The sequence below is a fragment of the Schistocerca piceifrons genome, chromosome 5, assembly GCF_021461385.2.
Source record: "Schistocerca piceifrons isolate TAMUIC-IGC-003096 chromosome 5, iqSchPice1.1, whole genome shotgun sequence".
NCBI lineage: Eukaryota > Metazoa > Arthropoda > Insecta > Orthoptera > Acrididae > Schistocerca > Schistocerca piceifrons.
Genome location: NC_060142.1, coordinates 236580404 through 236600421, shown reverse-complemented (window position 1 = coordinate 236600421; position 20018 = coordinate 236580404). Strand labels below are relative to the sequence as shown.

The following is a 20018-nucleotide window of genomic DNA, read 5'->3' as shown; positions in this document are numbered from 1 at the left end:
TAAGAAAACTGACATATGCAGCCCTGTGTGACCTTCTAGAAAAGATATGCCACCAAAGTTTTGCGGTAAAAAATTGAGGGAGATATGTTGGCTTTTCAGATGGGTAAAGTTACAACAGTGAGATAGAAAGACAAGTGTGATACATCTATTTTGAGCACTATCCACAATGCAGAAATGAAAATTGTAAATAAAAGGCGTAGATAGATAAAAAAAACCAGCAACAGTCATATCATATAATGACACAGTGGGAGAAGTTTGTAAAGTTGACCAGCAAACAGCAAACAATCCAGTAACACGGAAAAGAAGCAAAAACACTGGTTCTCTTTCATTAATTCAGCTTATTCAAGAAATCTAGAGGAACAAGAAAGCTCTTGATTTATGTGTGGCAATGATTGAGAAGATGACAGCTGAATGTCACAAGAAGGAATTCACTTTGAAAGTAGTTGGTCGTCCATCCACAAACATCAGTCCCATTCTTCTAACTGACTATCAGTTCCTGTCATTTGCCTCAACTACTGTAAAGAAGCAGAATCCTACCAGAATACGTGGGATGTGCAGTACAGTTTGAGATGCAAATTGGAGGACAAATAGGACAGAATCATGAGATACATGTGTGAAGATTGTGATGTAGGCCTATATATTGTATTATGTTTCAGAACATTTCACACAACCATGAACATATGGAGATAAGTGTTGTATGAAAGAGTATTATTGTAATTTTTATTGTTTATCAAAAACACTGCAAACAATTTTGAAAGAAATTTGACTAAAATAGTCTGTCTTAATACATTTTATTCAATGTGGAGTTATTTTCTAAAAACAATGGGTAAGCTCGAGGTTTTACGATAGTGTTTTTTCACCATTCTATAATTACCATTTAATTGAATAATTGTCAGGCTGCTGTTTGAAATAACCTATAATCACAATCAAGTTTAAAGTTTACACACTTTTACAGATAAATTGTTCAGTTAAGGAGTTAATTTTGTTTTACTACAGGGATTAAGAGGGGAGATTGGACTCCAAGGAGAAATTGGTTACCCTGGCCTCTCTGGAGCACCAGGAGTTCCAGGAGATGAAGGGCCTCAGGGACCAGCAGGTAAGTGATACAGTATGATTTACAATTATATTTATGGCTATATTTGTATCATGCAAGCCACTGTGAAGTGCACGACAGAGGCTACTTTCAATGGCACCACATATTATGCATTCTTCCTGGAGGTTTCTCACGAAAATGAGAACTCCACTGCTTTTATGCTGAAATGGAATCAGAACTTTGATAAGCTGATTTGCGGCCATATCTGATTGTGTTGACCTGTGGTCGTAAATGATAGCTTCTTTGTGTAATTTACCATTCTACTGCCTTATGGAGTTGTCCACTGAGGGAAAGATGTGTGGTTAATAATCTTATTTTTCTAAAACAAACACTAAGATTTCTATGTTAAATGGTCAACAAAACATATTACAGCTCCTTCTTTAATTGACACTCGGTTCCAGTACATTTGTTCCTTAATTGCATTCACTGTTGATGTACCTTTCATTCCCTACATCTATAGTGTGGTGGATGTAGAAACAAGAAAAGATCATAAATATGCACATAGTAACAACCAGTGTCATGTAAATAATAATATGCCAAACATAAGTGCAAGGCATGAAAATAATAACAATGCAGAGTTCACGTTTGTAGTTATGGTCCCATGTGATGTTCTATATTCTTGTGCAAAAGCTTTGAACAAGCTGCATATAGAAGAAAACAAAAAATTCAAAATTATTACAAATTAAAAACAAAATTAAAGACTTACTTTCTTAGCTGCATTTATAAATTATCTGATTATCTAAGTTCAAGACTTGAATGTTTCTTGTAGTAGCTAACAAGAAACTTTATTATTTGTTAGCAGGTTTCAACTCTTACATTATGTCAGTAATGGTGTACTGAGAGTTGTCAGTGTACTCGTGTGAATATTAAGCAGATGGTAATAAATAAACAACTGTATGCTATAATTGGAAAGGAAGCATTATTTTCAAAGTGTGGCTTTTCGATACAGATAATTTCTGAAAACTCTGCCTGTGTGTATTTCTTGACTTATTTAATATCCTTAAAAGTCTGAATTGACAGCAATCACACTATCAAAATTAAAATGCCCCTTTCTTGCAGCCTTTACACCTATGGGCACTGCATCTGCAGTGGGTAGTTGAGTTAACCAAATATTTTGGTAACTTTGCCAGAGCATATACAGACAAACAATATCTTGTCCAGCCTGTCCAGGAATGAGCAGTGAACTGTGACACCAACAACTGTACATCAGTCATTGATCAGTACTCCTCTTAACGCCCAATATCATTCAGTCCTCATTTTACCGCTGCCACTGAGAGCCATCTCTGTCATGCCTCTCATTACATCCTCACTCTCTGCATGCCCAGTATACCATAATTCGTCGCAGTTTCCACACACCTTTGATCTCTCCTCTTTCTTGTCAGCCTGAGTAGCCACTCAGTTGCCAAGAAGCCTGGTAAGGAGTTAATATAAGGTGTTAATTATGAAGGAACTATAATTTTAAATCAAAAACAAATGTTTGAAATCTGCGATAATTATTTTACAAATATTGGTGCTTGACTTCCACATTCAATTCAGTTAGTACCTCAGCAGCTTTTCATTGCTCAGAGTTGATCAGAGCACCAAAGCTGTATACAGTGGCAATATTCCTGGTCCTTACATAGATGTTTGATCTACTTTATCATGATCTTATGCAAAAGCTGTTTCAGTATGGTGGTAAAGAAACATATGAACCTGAGAGATCACGTATTGTGATTAGTTTGTATCATAACTCTCTGGCAGGATGCAAAATATAGCGGTTAGCACATGTTATGGTGAAACAATTTTGTCCACAAAGCAATCTTTCAGTTAGAGTGCCCTTCAGCATTCTACTCTTGGTCTCCTCTCCTGTATTATTAGTATTGATTCATCTAATAATATTTGTATCAGTCTGGGAGTAAACATTGCATATTATGCCACTATTATTCATGCTAGCCATTCCAATCCATTGTTACAGAATATAATAACTGACAACAACCAAAAATTCATTATCTGGTTGAAAATATACATACTATTACAAAATAAAAATAAAAATAAAAATGTATTAATGAATTTCCACTCTTTGCAATAATCACCATCAATGATAGAACAAGTTCTCGTTGACAGTGTTACAATATAATAAGAGATAATCACTAAGTTTCTTGGAGTGTCAATAGATAACACACCAAAGTTAAACAGTTACAAGGAAATACTAATAAAATGGTTAAATGGCACGTGATATGCATTTAACATACGGATCAAGAGTATATAACGTAGAAACATTTAAATGTGTTTATTATGCATTTGTACCACACTGAGAAATATTTATAATGCAGAAAAGGATTACTAAATTAATAAGAGAGATTTCTCTCCTCTCTCTCTCTCTCTCTCTCTCTCTCTCTCTCTCTCTCTCTCTTTCTTTTAGACTACAAAAAATACGTTTCACAATTTCTATATATTGTGTGTTCAATATACCTGTATTTTAGAAGCCATTAGATTTATACATAGTACCACCTGTCCGGTAAAGATTTTGAAGTTCATTTGTCTGACATATGTCAACCAAATAACAAAAGAAAGGGTTGCCAGCATTACACCTAGAAATGTACATATGTTCAAGCTGCAAAAATCTTCAAGACTCTACAAATAAAAATATTGCTGCAGAAACTCTGCCTTTAATTTGTAGAGCACTTTATGAATGTCATCTTTGATTAATGTTTATGTTCTTCATATCATGCTGGTAGATACTGCATCAATTTTTATGTTATTTTTCACATGCAATGTAAAACTTAACAAATAGTTCTTCAAATTTTTAGGACTCCCTGGTGTTGGTGCTGAACAAGGTCAGAAAGGTAGAGGTGGCCTTAATGGCCTTCCAGGAAAACCTGGACGCCCTGGGCAGAAAGGTGCACCTGGAGAATATGGGCTTGATGGACCTAAGGGTATCTCAGGAGTACCAGGGCTCTCTATAATGGGACCAAAGGGATACCCAGGTGCTCCAGGTAAGAACTCCATTGTTTGTGACTTTCATAAGAGCTGTATTACTATAGTAAGGAATGCTGACTGTAACAATACAGATAGTAAATAATTATGATTCATACACGTAGAGGCATAACTTTGTATGTTGGATCCAGTAAAATTCAGATCCCTCCAATGTATTACATTAAAAAAGATAAAGATAAACTTCAGCCAGTTAAGTCAGAAAAACAGGAAGCTTATTCTTCAGTGAGAAAAGGAAAATAGCACAGTGGAATAAGAAGGAAAAATATATCTAAAAAGTTTCACTCTAATAATTGGATTATAGATATTGATTGAAACAGGTGGATTATAAGTTATGTTTTAGGAATTTGTTATAGTATTTTTGTATAATGTATTAATGTATTATTTGAAAGAGATGTAATGTTGCTGCTAATAGACTCAAAAATTCTTTTTCTCGTTATATACAAAGTAAAGTCATTGATTTAATGTACAAGAGATTCTTCAATATAGGGGACTTATTTTAGACACCCGCATAGCACAAAAGACTGAAATTAATTTTAATTTGTGACAACCAATACATGTTTATCACATTATTCTACAGAGGTAGCTCTTCCATCATTTAAAAATTCCACAGCTGAATAACATTTTTGCACAAGAGTAGCATGTAATTTTTCCATACTGTGGACATTTTCCCTTTTGGCTGAAGGGATCAGCAGAAGAAAGTACTAACCCTCAATTTAGTAAGGATTAGTCTGGTCATGCCAATGGATGTGTTTTCAGTTTCAACATGTGCTGGTAACAAGTATCTCAAAATGCACCACTAAGATAGTAATGCATAATGTACAAACTGTTTTGTCTTATTTTGTTTATGTTCTGGTTTTTTAGATTCAGCTTAATATGTAATATGTTGTAACTCCAAATACAATCTTGTGGGTTAGCGCTTTCTTCCACTGACCCGTTCAGATCATTATAAATTTTCATAGTGATGTACTGTGGAATATGAGAACAAGTTTTAATCTATAATCATATGAATTTTTTTTTTTGGTTCTAGTATCATACACATGTTCAGTTCTGTTTCCCATAAATGATACTGAATTTTTTTATATAGTTTCTTGTAGTAATAATACTACATTTACACTAGTTGCTTTCTCCTAAAAGATGATGTAATATCTTTCAACAGACTCAGAGTAGAAAACAGTATTATCATTGTGAATGGAAGACTGCTTAACTTGTTTACCAAGCAGTTTACACATGAAAAACCTGATTTTTTTTTTATTCAAATATTCTTATGAATTTGATAGATTGCTTCCATAAGCTCCTGATTTCATGGCTGGTTTGGAAGTTAACACTGATCGTGATTTTTTTTTTTTTTTTTAAATGATGATAGTTGGCAGACAGGTAGATGTATCATACATTCGAAATGATTACACTTTCAATTTTGAAGGACCAACTTTTATTGCAATACATGGCCATAAAACATATGTGTCAGTGTAACATCAGGTCCCCATCATGAATACAAGTATTCACATGTTGTGGCATGGAGTTGTACATATTATGACACCCATGCCGTACTCTATCCCACGATGCTTGCACCTGAGCATGCAGTTCCTGTAGATTGGTGGCTGGAGGTGGAGTCCTGATACATCCTGCACGGCATTCCACACATTCTCAACTGTGGGGAGAGGGGTGATGTGGTTGGCCATGGCAGAGTATCCATAGCTGCAAGGCATGCTCCAGAGGTCTCAGCAGTATGAACATGAGCATTGTTCTGCTAAAATAGGGCATGGGCATGGGCATTCATGAATGGCAGAGCCACCGATTGCAGAATCTCCACCATATACCATGCGACTATCACAAAGCCCATTAGGAACACTAATGTTGAATGGTCCTCACACTGTCATATCAGGCTGGTGGGACATGTGATGGGAGACCACAAAGCACTCTTTGTTGCGATCTCCACTGCTCCTCCAGATAAGGACCTGATGATCATTGCCTACTAGGGAGAAGTGGGATTCATGACAAAAGATGTTCTGCTGCCAGTCTGAAGGGCCCTATATCCATTGCTGCTGATACTCTGAGAGCCTGGTATAATACTATATGGGTATGAGTGTCAGGTCTTGTAATGATTGGTGTGCTGTGATCCCTGTGACATGCAGCTGACTGCCAAAGGTACTAGCAATTGTGGGATGTTGCATAGAAGGCAAGAGAGTCTGCTGAATGTATGCTATAATTACCGTCAGTTCTGTTCACATGTGGTGGACAATCTGTTGGTTCTCCCTCCTTATGGTGCTTGGCAGACGTCCACATCCTACATGTCATGCATGCATGCCCTCCAGTATTCATTGCCCAGCAACAGCAGCCAACAGTAATATCCATACAACTATGTGGCATGCATTATTACAATAGGACCACCCTGCCTCCCACAGTCCGACCATGTGGCCCTTTTGAACTCGTCTAACTGGGTAACTTGGTGTTGAACTGTGACCTGGGCATAGTGCACATTCTGGTGATCTCTAGTGATGCTACCAGCTGTTGTACTTGCTGGCATGGCTGTTTGGGCCCTGTTATGTCAACCAATGAACATGCCGTCATGGCCCCAGCCACAATTTTTAAGTGCGTAGCCGACTACGCATTGGCATAGCTGATGGTGTGCAATGTACCTGTCCAGTTCAGAGTAGATTGGTTTGGTCCTTCTTGGTGTACCTCTTTTGAAGATAAACAGTGTATCTGATTTTAAGTATTTTAGTTTAAAACTACATTACACGTGACATAGCTCAGAAATCCAACATTAACAATACATAACAGGTTTTTGATCAGTCCCCTCTTTCACAATAAGGAATAACAGTATAGTATGGGAAGAGACTCCACATAAAGTGACATAGGACCCTTACATGTGAAGTACAAAGAGAGCTGATAAGCAATTAATGAAGTGTAAAGTATGTATATGAAGTCCTGACTAACTGGTAATATTTTGGGGAGTGGATACGTCATAAATTAGCAAAAAGGATACGGACCGAAGACATTTGAATATGAGGGAAAGGAGATAAGATTTATTTTCAACTTCCAAAGATGGGAAAACAGTGATGGGAGAAAAAGGAAGATGCTCAGTAGAAATCATAAAACTATTGTTACATTCCATCCTGGATTTTCCATTGTTTGATAAAAATCATAAAAATATAGACATGTTTGGAAAAGGGGGTGAAATGGCATATGACAATATACTATGTAGTATAAAGGCAATAAATGAGAATAGTACAGAAAACTTTGTCATCACAGAGTCAGTTTGTATGTAATTATGCACTAAAGTGTATTGCTATGCTTTTTTCCTTTCAGTTTGTTATGAATTTTCATAGCAATGTACTGCGGAATTTGTTATAGAATTTTGATCTATAAGAGGGAAACATCTTTTTTCTAGTATCATAGATACGAGACATTAAAAACTGAAATATTGACTAGAAATAAAGAGAATAATAGTTTAATAGCAGAAAAGCAGTCCTGGGTGTGAGTAACACATCAAACAGAAAAACAACAAGACCACAAAAATATGTGTATGCATACAAACTTTAAAAACAACAATGCATGCTTTATTTCTGTTGATCTCACAATAAACTCAGCCAGTCAAAAAGCTGTAGATAAATATAAATGGGTGGTGGTGACCTAAAGTAGAAGGAAAGAAGAAACTGGAGCTATGCAAGGGAACAAAACTGAGTTTCTAGTAATTGGCTGAAAAATATCACTGTCCCCAACTGAAAAAACAATGTGCAGGCTGACATTAGAATGCAACAATGGGAAAACGTTTTAAAATTTTGGTAAAGTGACTGCACAAACGGATTATGAAACCAAACTAAATTATAGAGATGTCTTTGTGGTACGTTGGAATTAATTTTTTAAGCAGCAGTAAAGAAGAAATTATTAACGAGACAAGAAACATGATTCATTCAACAAAGAATGTCTGTGTGAGATTCTGGCTGATAGTTAGCAGAGTCATAAAAAAGAATGTCGGTGAGTGACAAATATATCTACAAAATAAATTGTGCCATCACAGTTCATACACTCAAACAAATTTCTGTGAGAAAACTGCCTCGAAAAGGATGATGTTCGTTTAAATAAACTGGGGTCTATAACACCTAGAGGAATGTTTACAATCTGAAAAATTATTAGAAGCAAGGGGAACTTATATGGGTTGATAGGGGTGAAAAATCAGATGCTCTAGTTGAAACAGCAAAATATAAGTGCCACACAAAAAAGGAGGCACTACAGAACCTGCTTTCAGAATAAAATTCACAACATGAATGTCAGCAAAAGAAAAATTAGATATAAGTACTGCATCAAAATATCAAATACACTGGTAACAATAAACTGGAAGCAGAAGAACTGACTGAAATACAACCAGACACATTAAGCATCTGTGAATGTGGGCTAACTGAAAGCAAGATAGAGAATCTGACAATAAACAAACTTTGACAGTTACTACAATTGTGAACATAAAGATGGTGGAGATTCTGTATTAAAACAGGACAGCTTCTAAAGACTGTAAACAACAAAACTAACCGTAACTAGAGAAAAAACTTTGAAATTTCTGGTGTAGAGACAGATGCAGAATGTTTTATGTGTACAGATCACCAGGTGGCAAGATTAGCATCTTTCTAGGAAAAAAGCAAGCTAACTTACTAAAAATCAAACAGTGGAAAATCCAGCATGGAATGTAACAATATTATGAAAAGGGAAGTTGCCACTCCCTATATAGCGGAGATGCTGAGTCACTGATAGGCACAACAAAAAGACTGTCACAAAAAGACTCCACCACAAAATTCTCCTGCTATGCAATCCCAAATTCCTTGAACGCGTAACACACATTGAAACTCCTGCTTTGCAGGAACTTGAGCAACATGCACAATGCCACCTCAAAAAGCTCTCCACCCTGCTCACTTCCTACTCCCACCTTGGAGTACCACTGTCCATCAATTGTACAATAAACTCCAAACCTCACCCACGTCCCCTCATATCTGACAAACCCTGTCTTGCAGACCTACTACACTTACCCCACCCTCCAAAACTCCTCCCACCACCACCACACAGAATCAAGAACCTAAAATGACCCATAACACAGTAATGAACCTTTCCTCCAGAAGCCTTAGCCACACAGAAATATCAGTCCTTTCAAAAGGCCTCACCTTTTGTCCCACTCCCAAATTCAATCATGCAGGACTTGTTAAAGACCTTATCTCCTGGTCCCTACAGTGGAAACACTTTTTTGCCACCGACCCTACCAATCAGACTCAACCAAAGACCAATATTCAACCCTGCCTAACCAGTTCACTCCACCATCCACCCGTGATCTATCCCCACTGCTCCCAAATCACCCCTGTTAACTTTCCAGAACTTCTTAACCTCAAACCTTGCCTCAACATCATTCCCCAAATCCCTCAACATGCAAACCAACCTTACATCCACAGAAAGAACTGCAGTCCACCATCTAAAAACTGATCCCGACCTTATAATCCTACCTGCTGACAAAGGCTACACCACTGTTGTTTTGAACCACAAGGATTACCTGGTGGAAGGACTCTGCCAGCTGTCAGGTACTTCCACCTACAAACCTTGCCACAGTGACTCCATTCCAGAAATCCAGCCAGATCTTCAGTCACTCCTCAAATACTTAGGCTCATCCCAGAACCTCTCCCCAAAGTCCATCTCTCTAGTCAGCCCTACCACTCTTCGCACTCCTACCTTCTACATGCTTCATAAAGTCCATAAACCTAGCCACCCAGGACACCCCATTGTAACCAGTTACTGAGAGAATCTCTGCTTCGTAGACCAACACCTTCAACCTATTACCTGGAACCTGCCCTCCTCTATAAAAGATACCAACCATTTCCTCCACTGACTCTCCACAATTCCTGTCCCTTTACCACACAGTGCCTTGCTCATCACTATTGATGCCACCTATGTTTACACAAACATCTCTAATGCCCATGGCCTTACTACTATCCTTTGCCAATCTTTTAATGGGCCATCTAGTGGAATCCTTCGTAAACTCCCAGAATCATAAACATCTCACCTGGTTCAGGTTCAGTGATGACATCTGTGAAATCTGGATTGAGGATGAGGACATCCAATCCACATTCCCCCAGAACCTCAACTACTTCTTCCCCATTTGCTTAACCTGGTCCTACGGAATCCAACAAGCCACCTTCCTAGATGTTGACCTCCGCATCAAAGATGACTACATCAATACCTCTGTCCATATCAAACCTACTAACTACTAGCAGTATCTTCATTTTGACAGCTGCCACCTGTTCCATACCAAGAAGTCCCTTCCATACAGTCTAACCACCTGTGGCCATCGAACCTGCAGTTGTGAGTGGTCCCTCTCAAAATATACCGAGGGTCTCACTGAAGCCTTTATGGACTGCAATTATCCTCCCAACCTTGTACAAAAACAAATCTCCCGTGCCTTATCTTTCCAGTCTACCACCACCTCCCAAAATCCCACCATCCAGCCACAGAGGAGCATTCCCCTCATAACTCAGTACCACTCAGGACTGGAGCAACTGAGTGACATTCTCTGCCAGGGTTTCAACTACCTCTCATCGCACCCTGAAATGAGAAATGTCCTGCCCACTATCCTTCCCACCCCCACCGTCCACTGAACCTACAATATATTCATCCATCCTTACATAACCCCTGCTCCCAAACCCTTACCTCATGGCCATACCCCTGTAATAGAACTAGATGCAAGACCTGTTGCATACATCCTCCCACCACCACCTACTCCAGTTCGGTCACAAATATCACCTATCCCATCAAAGGCAGGGCTACCTGTGAAACCAGTCATGTGAACTACAAGCTAACAAGGGGAGGCCGCCAATTGTGAAACTCAGATTCGATTCATACTGCGCATAATAAAACCTCATGGCCAGAAGTGTAATGTTGCAAAGCACCAAGATGCACTTCTCAGCCGTTGTCGAGAAAATCGACAGTTAAAAGAAACCGCTGCGGTGAAATAATCTCTGCGAGTAATACACTCCTGGAAACGGAAAAAAGAACACATTGACACCGGTGTGTCAGACCCACCATACTTGCTCCGGACACTGCGAGAGGGCTGTACAAGCAATGATCACACGCACGGCACAGCGGACACACCAGGAACCGCGGTGTTGGTCATCGAATGGCGCTAGCTGCGCAGCATTTGTGCACCGCCGCCGTCAGTGTCAGCCAGTTTGCCGTGGCATACGGAGCTCCATCGCAGTCTTTAACACTGGTAGCATGCCGCGACAGCGTGGACGTGAACCGTATGTGCAGTTGACGGACTTTGAGCGAGGGCGTATAGTGGGCATGCGGGAGGCCGGGTGGACGTACCGCCGAATTGCTCAACACGTGGGGCGTGAGGTCTCCACAGTACATCGATGTTGTCGCCAGTGGTCGGCGGAAGGTGCACATGCCCGTCGACCTGGGACCGGACCGCAGCGACGCACGGATGCACGCCAAGACCGTAGGATCCTACGCAGTGCCGTAGGGGAACGCACCGCCACTTCCCAGCAAATTAGGGACACTGTTGCTCCTGGGGTATCGGCGAGGACCATTCGCAACCGTCTCCATGAAGCTGGGCTATGGTCCCGCACACCGTTAGGCCGTCTTCCGCTCACGCCCCAACATTGTGCAGCCCGCCTCCAGTGGTGTCGCGACAGGCGTGAATGGAGGGACGAATGGAGACGTGACGTCTTCAGCGATGAGAGTCGCTTCTGCCTTGGTGCCAATGATGGTCGTATGCGTGTTTGGCGCCGTGCAGGTGAGCGCCACAATCAGGACTGCATATGACCGAGGCACACAGGGCCAACACCCGGCATCATGGTGTGGGGAGCGATCTCCTACACTGGTCGTACACCACTGGTGATCGTCGAGGGGACACTGAATAGTGCACGGTACATCCAAACCGTCATCAAACCCATCGTTCTACCATTCCTAGACCGGCAAGGGAACTTGCTGTTCCAACAGGACAATGCACGTCCGCATGTATCCCGTGCCACCCAACGTGCTCTAGAAGGTGTAAGTCAACTACCCTGGCCAGCAAGATCTCCGGATCTGTCCCCCATTGAGCATGTTTGGGACTGGATGAAGCGTCGTCTCACGCGGTCTGCACGTCCAGCACGAACGCTGGTCCAACTGAGGTGCCAGGTGGAAATGGCATGGCAAGCCGTTCCACAGGACTACATCCAGCATCTCTACGATCGTCTCCATGGGAGAATAGCAGCCTGCATTGCTGCGAAAGGTGGATATACACTGTACTAGTGCCGACATTGTGCATGCTCTGTTGCCTGTGTCTATGTGCCTGTGGTTCTGTCAGTGTGATCATGTGATGTATCTGACCCCAGGAATGTGTCAATAAAGTTTCCCCTTCCTGGGACAATGAATTCACGGTGTTCTTATTTCAATTTCCAGGAGTGTAGTTTCCTACAGCGTCGTAGCGCAGCGGTAAGCGCTCGGGTTCGTAATTCGAAGGTCGCCGGATCGAATCTCTCGCCATGGAAATTTTTTTTTTTAGCATTTGTTTTTTGTGATTTTTTTATATATATATATATATATATATATATATATATATATATATATATATATATATATATATATATATATATATATATATATAATTTCCGGCAATCAGTTGCAACAATTATGCATATAATAAGTTGTTGAAAGTCGTCTGTCGTGGAAAAACTGGCGACTTCGAACATCATTATGTTTTCCGCAAACAAAGTTGTATTTCACAAATGTTATTAATTGTCTTCATAATGTTAACCACGTATAGTTAACGGAAGATCCGAAACGAATACGTATAGCGTAAGTCAAACGTTCGAACACAAATTTGCTGTGGCAGGTATGAAATATAAACTCCGTTACTCGCTCGTTACACTTGAAGGACAGATGTTGAATGGGCCGAAACGAGCCGCCGCATAACAGCGTAGTTGCGTGCTAACTTCGAAAGAAGGTAGATGCGGTCCCTAGCGCAACTTATAACATCGTCGAAAATCAGTGCGGACGGGAGAGCTTTTGTACAGCCTGTTAAACAAACGGAAAAATGGAGGCGGTACAATTGGAGAGCGATCCGCCTTCACCAACATGCATAAGCAATTCTTTAAAATATATATATATATATATATATATATATATATATATATATATTTGAATTACAAAAAACTAATAATAAAAAAAAATTGCATGGCGCGAGATTCGATCCGGCGACCTTCAGATTACTAATCCGAGCGCTTACCGCTGCGCGACGACGCTGTAGAAAATTATTAATCGTTGAATCGTTGAGAGTATTTCACCGCAATGGTTTCTTTTAACTGTCGATTTTCTCGACAACGGCTGAGAAGTGCATCTTGGTGCTTTGCCACATTACACCTCTGGCCATGAGCTTTTATTATGCGCAGTATGAATCGAATCTGAATTTCACAATTGACGGCCTCCCCTTGTAAGCTGCAAACACTGTGCTGCATTCCATGTGGGCATGGCAACCAACAGGCTGTCTGTCCACATGAATAGCCACCAACAAACTTTGGCCAAGAAACAAGTGGACCATCCTGTTCCTGAGCACGCTGCCAAAAATGACATCCTTCATTTCAATGACTGCTTCACAGCAGATCTTTCCCACAAACACCAGTTCTACTGAATTGCACAGTTGGGAACTTGCCGTGCAATCGTGCAATACATTCTATGATCCCGTAACCCTCCTGGCCTCAACCTTCGTTAGTAACTGTCCTCACTCATCCAGCCCCTTCCCTGTTCTCATTCCAGCACTACACAGCCATCATTCCACCATCACACCCAGTCTTTTTACTTCTCTCCTTTTCCACTACTTCCCCCCACCCTCCTCTCCCTACCTCTCCCCTGCCCTCTGTCGAACCTGCAGCATTACACTGTCCACCACCCCTATGATACTATTCCTCTTCCTTCCCACCCCAGCCATTTTTGCTGAAGTCTTTTTGTTGTGCCAATTTGCGATTCAGCATCTAAGCTATAAGGTGAGTGGCAACTTTCCTAATATTGTAACTCACTAAAAATGAATATGAAGAGAAACATTGTTGTATGTGGAGACTTCAGCACTGACAGGAGAGAAGGATCAAAAACAAAACAAGAATTTGAAGAATTGTTAACACAGTATAGCATGGAGGCAACAATATTTGCACCAACAAATGTGACTTCTCAAAGTCAGACCATTATTGGCAACATCATCACTAATATTAGCAGATGTAACTATGAGTCACATGTAGTTCAAGCAGAAATATCTGATCATCAGTGGACAGATGATCTGCTTCTGCAGAAGTAATGATATAAGACACAAAACAAACAACGAAAGAAATCTGCAAAATATTAACATCTTTAGAACAATATTGAGTAGGGAAATCTGGAATGAAAATCTACAGGCACAGAATGTAAATGAAAAGTATTACACACTTATTACAACAATTAAATATCATTTTAATGTAGCATCCCCCAAAGAAATGAGAAAAGAAAAGCTGCAGGATCAAACACAGTGGATTACCAGTAAAATAGTACAACATTGTAGGAAGTTGCAGGACCTGAGACAGTTGGGCAAAGCTGAAAACTATGAAGTATTATAAAAGAATTACAGAAAAAAATAAGGTGGGTAGAAGCAAGAGCAATTAACACAACCATAATAAACTCAAAAAAAAATAAAATAAAATCAGTTTGTAATGTAATTAATGTTGAATGAAAGGAAAAAGATGGATCAAACTAGCAGAGATCAAGTCAGTGAAGATAGACAACACAGTGGTTGCAGATGATAGAGAAATAGAAGACTTACTTAGTGATTACTACATAGAAGATGAACTGACGAAAACTGTAAGGGAACTGAAGTTCAAGAAATCAGTTGGTGATGATGAAACATCGAATTACATAATAAAAATAGTAAGTGAGAAAATAATCACACCATTGCTGGACATAGCAAACAGCTCTTTCAGAAAAACTGTAAATAGGCAGGGTGGTGTCAGTGTACAAGAAAGGGGATGAGAATGACCCCAACTACATCTACATCTACATCCATACTCCGCAAGCCACCTGACGGTGTGTGGTGGAGGGTACTTTGAGTACCTCTATTGGTTCTCACTTCTGTTCCAGACTCGTATCGTTCGTGGAAAGAAAGGTTGTTGGTATGCCTCTGTGTGGGCTCTAATCTCTCTGATTTTATCCTCATGGTCTCCTCGCGAGGTATACGTAGGAGGGAGCAATATACCGCTTGATTCCTCTGTGAAGGTATGTTCTCAAAACTTCAACAAAAGCCCGTACCGAGCTACTGAACGTCTCTCCTGCAGAGTCTTTCACTAGAGTTTATCTATCATCTCCATAACGCTTTCGTGATTATTAAATGATCCTGTAACAAAGTGCGCTACTCTCCGTTGGATCTTCTCTGTCTCTTCTATCAACCCAATCTGGTATGGACAGTTACAGGCCGGCTTTTCTGATAACAGGTTTCTCAAAACTCCTGGAAATGCTGATGTATAAAAGATTAGTTGACTATTTGGACAAATGCAGGAAGTTCCAGGAGGAATGGTCAATATTCAGGAATATGACAAGAATGACCATTCGAGACAAAAAAGTTTAATAAACATGGGCTATAAAATGCATACCTTAAGAGCTATGAGCACTTGTTCATCTTCGTTGCTGTGAAATACATCTCTAGTACTAAACAAGTGTTCACAGCTCTAAGGTATGAATTTTAGAACCCATGTTTACTAGACTGCTTTTCTTTGAATTATGTTTCCTATCTTATCTCAAAATATCGACCATTCCTCCTGCAACATACTTGCCATGCTTGTACCATTACAGTATGGTTCCAGAAAGAGTAAGTTTACAGAATCAGCAATTGCCAGTCTGATAGAATACAATATACATTCCTTACATGAAAAAAAAGTTGTATCAGCAATGTTCCTGGATCTCTCCAAAGCATTTAAGATTGTTGACCATGAAATACTGATACAAAAATTGGAAGACTATGGCATTCAAGGACAAGCAGGAAAGTGATATAATAATACTTAAGCAACAGAAAACAGTATGTATCAGTAGGGAATTCATACCAGTCAGAAGCCAAAGGTATCAAATAAGGAGTGGCACAGGGTTCAGTAATAGGGCTACTGCCTTGTTAACTGTATAGCTGTTGAAGAGAAAGAGTAGAAAATAATGTATACAGATGACATGACAACACTGAACCATGACCAAAATGTGGAATAGCTCGAGAGAAGAGCATATATTTCTGCAAATGTCACCACTCTTAGGAAATGAACTGTTTAGAAATCTGAAATTGACTGTGTATGCAATATTCAGAAACAAAGAGAATGCATGGATTTAGAGGGGGATGAAACAAGTCCCAAAGAAGTAGAACTCACAAGAGTCTGAGGTATTACAGTGGATAATGAGCAGAAACAGAAACAGTGTATTAATTCCACCTGTAAGAATCTCAGCTCCATCATATTCATAGTAAAGCAACTATCACAGTAAAGAGCTTCGGCACACAGTATACCATGGACTCCTTGAACCATACATGCAGTCCTGAGTGACACTGTGGGGAACTGAAACATTCAAGAAATAGAAAGAGTGTTCAAATTAAAGAAAAAAGCAATTAGAGTCATTTAAAGAAGAAAGGCTTCCGAAACATGCACAAACTGCTTAAAAAGTGTAGCCATCTTAACTTTTACATCTCTTTACATATATAAAACAATAATATACATCACAGAAGATAGCGCAAAGTGGATTACAAATACTAGTGTACACACCCATAACACATGGAGGAAGAATGATGTATGAAGCACACCCCAGCTTCTGACACTTGGGAAAGGACTTTCTAAGAAGTCTGCCTTAAAATCTGCATGACAGTATACATTATATTAATTTTCCAAAGAAACTCGAGGACTTTCTGGTGGAAAATGATTTCATAGTTCTGAAAAGTATTTATCACATGAAATTTGTTTATATTGTTATTTGTAATCAGTGATATAAGACTGTAAGCATAAGTGATAATGAACGTTTTTTGGTTTTGATGTGTCCTGTATTAAGCATACTTTTACTGTACAAATATAATCTTACAGGATCAAATAAAACTCAATACAGTGTCAAAACCATTTCCTATAAATAATTCTGAGTTGTTTGATATAGTTTCTTGTAATAATAATGCTATATTTACACCACTTGCATTCTCCTAAAGACTCTGGACCACCTGGTCAAAGAGGCAAGTCTACTAATATTACTTTATGAGACTTTTACTTCATTTATTTAATAAATACTCTGCCTTGTGTCTCTCCTGGATGATGGGGTTTTGACTAATATACATGTGTACTTCTTTCTAGTTTTCTTATGTCTGGATGAAGCACTGTATTAACCTAAGATGAGTTTTTTACCATTTCATTATGGGAGGGAGGGGTTGTCTTATATTTGCAGATTATTAATTCGTATTGCATGGGCTTGGGGGAAGGGGGACCATGGACCACCCACTCAATATATTTTAGTCATAGTAACTTCTAAATTCCAAATAGAATGAAAATAAACAAAAATAAGACGACAAAGTACGAATCACCATAACAATGAAGTGATAAGTGATGGAATGATAGAGAGAATATTGTTGAGCTATCAGATATTTTTTGTACTCTAATAAACACTCAAAGCTCAAACATGCAACAGAATTAATTTTATTTTTTGTGCAGCATATATCCTCATCACTTTTCAAGTCCTCTCAATTATCATTTATAATTTGATATTTTGCTGACTGTGACTCATATGAGAGCTATTCAGAAAGTGAGGTCCAGTCAAGTGTGAAATGGAAACCACAGTATGAAGCTTAGCATAGATTTGTTGGACAGTGTCTCTAGCATGCCTGTCGATCACGTCACAGAACTATTTTCAGTTCTGAGGGCACAGTGAGCATGTAAAAGAAGCCTGGAAAGTAATGGTACCCACCAGGTATGAATGCCTGTGAGAAATTTTGCCTGATTTCATGCAGCCTACCCATCAAAACTTATCATGCATTTTGTTCTTCATGACAATTTTTTGGCCACACATTGCAGGGGCAATGAGGGCACTCCTGCAGCATTTTTGATGGGAAGTGCTTGATGACCCACTCTACAGCCCAGACTTAGCTTGCTCTGATTTTCGTCTCTGCACACATGAACTGCTGGCTATGAAGACAATATTTTTGCACAGGAAACAAGCTGCAGATTGGTGTAGAGATTTGGCAGAAAGCACAGGTGGTGCCTTCTATGATGAAGGTACTAGAAAGTTGGTACAGTGCTACGACAAATGTTTTAATTGGATAACGACTATGTAGAGAAGTAGCTGAAAGATGTCGCTAGCTGTTGCAAATAAAACATTTTTGATTTTCGCTGTGGTTTCCATTTTAGACCGATCAGACCTTGCTTTTTGAATAGCTGTTTTACGTAGGAAATATGGACTGCAGCTCTCATGTTGTAATTGTGTGTGATGGTGGATGATGGTTACTTTGCTTCATTTCATTGTTAAAATTTAGGTTTACCTGGTGCTAGAGGACGACCTGGTATCCAAGGTCTACCTGGCATGGATGGTCGCCCTGGGCAGACTGGTCCTAAAGGCTTCAGGGGTGACCCAGGACCACCTGGTGGCAGGTAAGAAATGCTTTCAGAATGTCAGTTGTTGAGGCACTTCCCATTCTTATTTTCTCTTACCGTTTTTTTTTTTTCTTTTTTTTTTCCTTAGTTTAGTGATGAGTCTGGAGTGCACATCTACCTATTAGTACATAAATTTCATCTCAGTATTTATTACTAGTGGAGGTTAAGACACATAATAACTTGTAAAAATATTTCCTTCTCTGTTCCTCTGTAATATGACATACATCCTCATTTTAATTTCATTTAGGGATTTTTGAGGCTCTCATAAGTAGTTATAGAAGATAAAGGGTAAGCACAGCAACAGACAGCTAAACTCAAATATAAGAAAACACATAAATTAAAAGCCCAGAATTTGTTAATACAGCATTGGCACTGTATCACTTTAATTATTGGCATCAGACAAATAAGGTGAAACTATTAAGTGTTAACTAAATTCTGCACTGCAATAATTGGAAAACTTTTTAGAAGATGTAGCTTATATACAAAAAGTTTACTAATGAGACATTAATTTGACTTTTATTTGAGTATTGATCATCTGCTTGAGATTCTTACTGGTTAGACTGCTTGAAATATTGCGAAAGTTTAAGAAAGAGCTGTATAATTTATGAGTAATATGTCTGGTTGATTTGAGACAGTTACAAACATTTTCAATAAAATCTAGCAAAACAAACTGCATCAGAAATATTATGCATTTGTCAATTAACTACTTTTGAATTTATAAAAGCTTATATTCACAAAAGATTCAAAGAACATGTTTCATTACCCAATAAATAAATTGTATAATAGTGTAAAATATAAAATGAGAGCATAATATCATTGATTGTTTTTCAGTGTTTGATGTACATGCATAGAATGAGGATAAATGATACTTGTATCACCCAGTTCCCTCTGAAAGGTGTCTTCCAGAGTATTAATGTAGAAGCCAGACAAAGATTTCAGGGCAAAATTTACTCTCAATCTTGATTAGAGCAGAGTTTCTTTCTTGCAATCTATGACATACTGTCTGAAATCTGGTGATCAAAAATTACAATGAAATGTGTGAAGCTCATGCAAGTTTGAATGTGGGCTGTTAATGGTCCAAATGAATGAAATTAAATAAATGTTAGAAAAACAAATTAAGTATATAAATCTCTTTCTTTCAGTGTGAAGGGTATAGTTGGAGATGCTGGTGATCCTGGACCTTCAGGCATACCTGGACTGAAGGGTGTAAGAGGTGAGGCAGGACTTGCGGGCCAGCCAGGCTTACCAGGATTTAAAGGACAGCGAGGCTTCCCAGGAGATTTTGGTCTTCCAGGAATGAGTGGCCTCCCAGGCAGGAAGGT

The 20018-nt window shown here is 39.2% G+C and overlaps 1 protein-coding gene across 1 annotated transcript in view; it reads left to right on the top strand.

The window, feature by feature from the left end:
- Positions 1 to 20018, top strand: part of LOC124798235 (collagen alpha-5(IV) chain-like) — a 597808-nt gene that overhangs the window by 517417 nt on the left and 60373 nt on the right. Inside the window, exons 25-28 of the mRNA XM_047261550.1 lie at positions 997 to 1096; positions 3883 to 4068; positions 18579 to 18693; positions 19839 to 20016. Coding sequence (XP_047117506.1) covers positions 997 to 1096; positions 3883 to 4068; positions 18579 to 18693; positions 19839 to 20016 — 579 coding nt within the window. The remainder of the gene's footprint in view (positions 1 to 996; positions 1097 to 3882; positions 4069 to 18578; positions 18694 to 19838; positions 20017 to 20018) is intronic.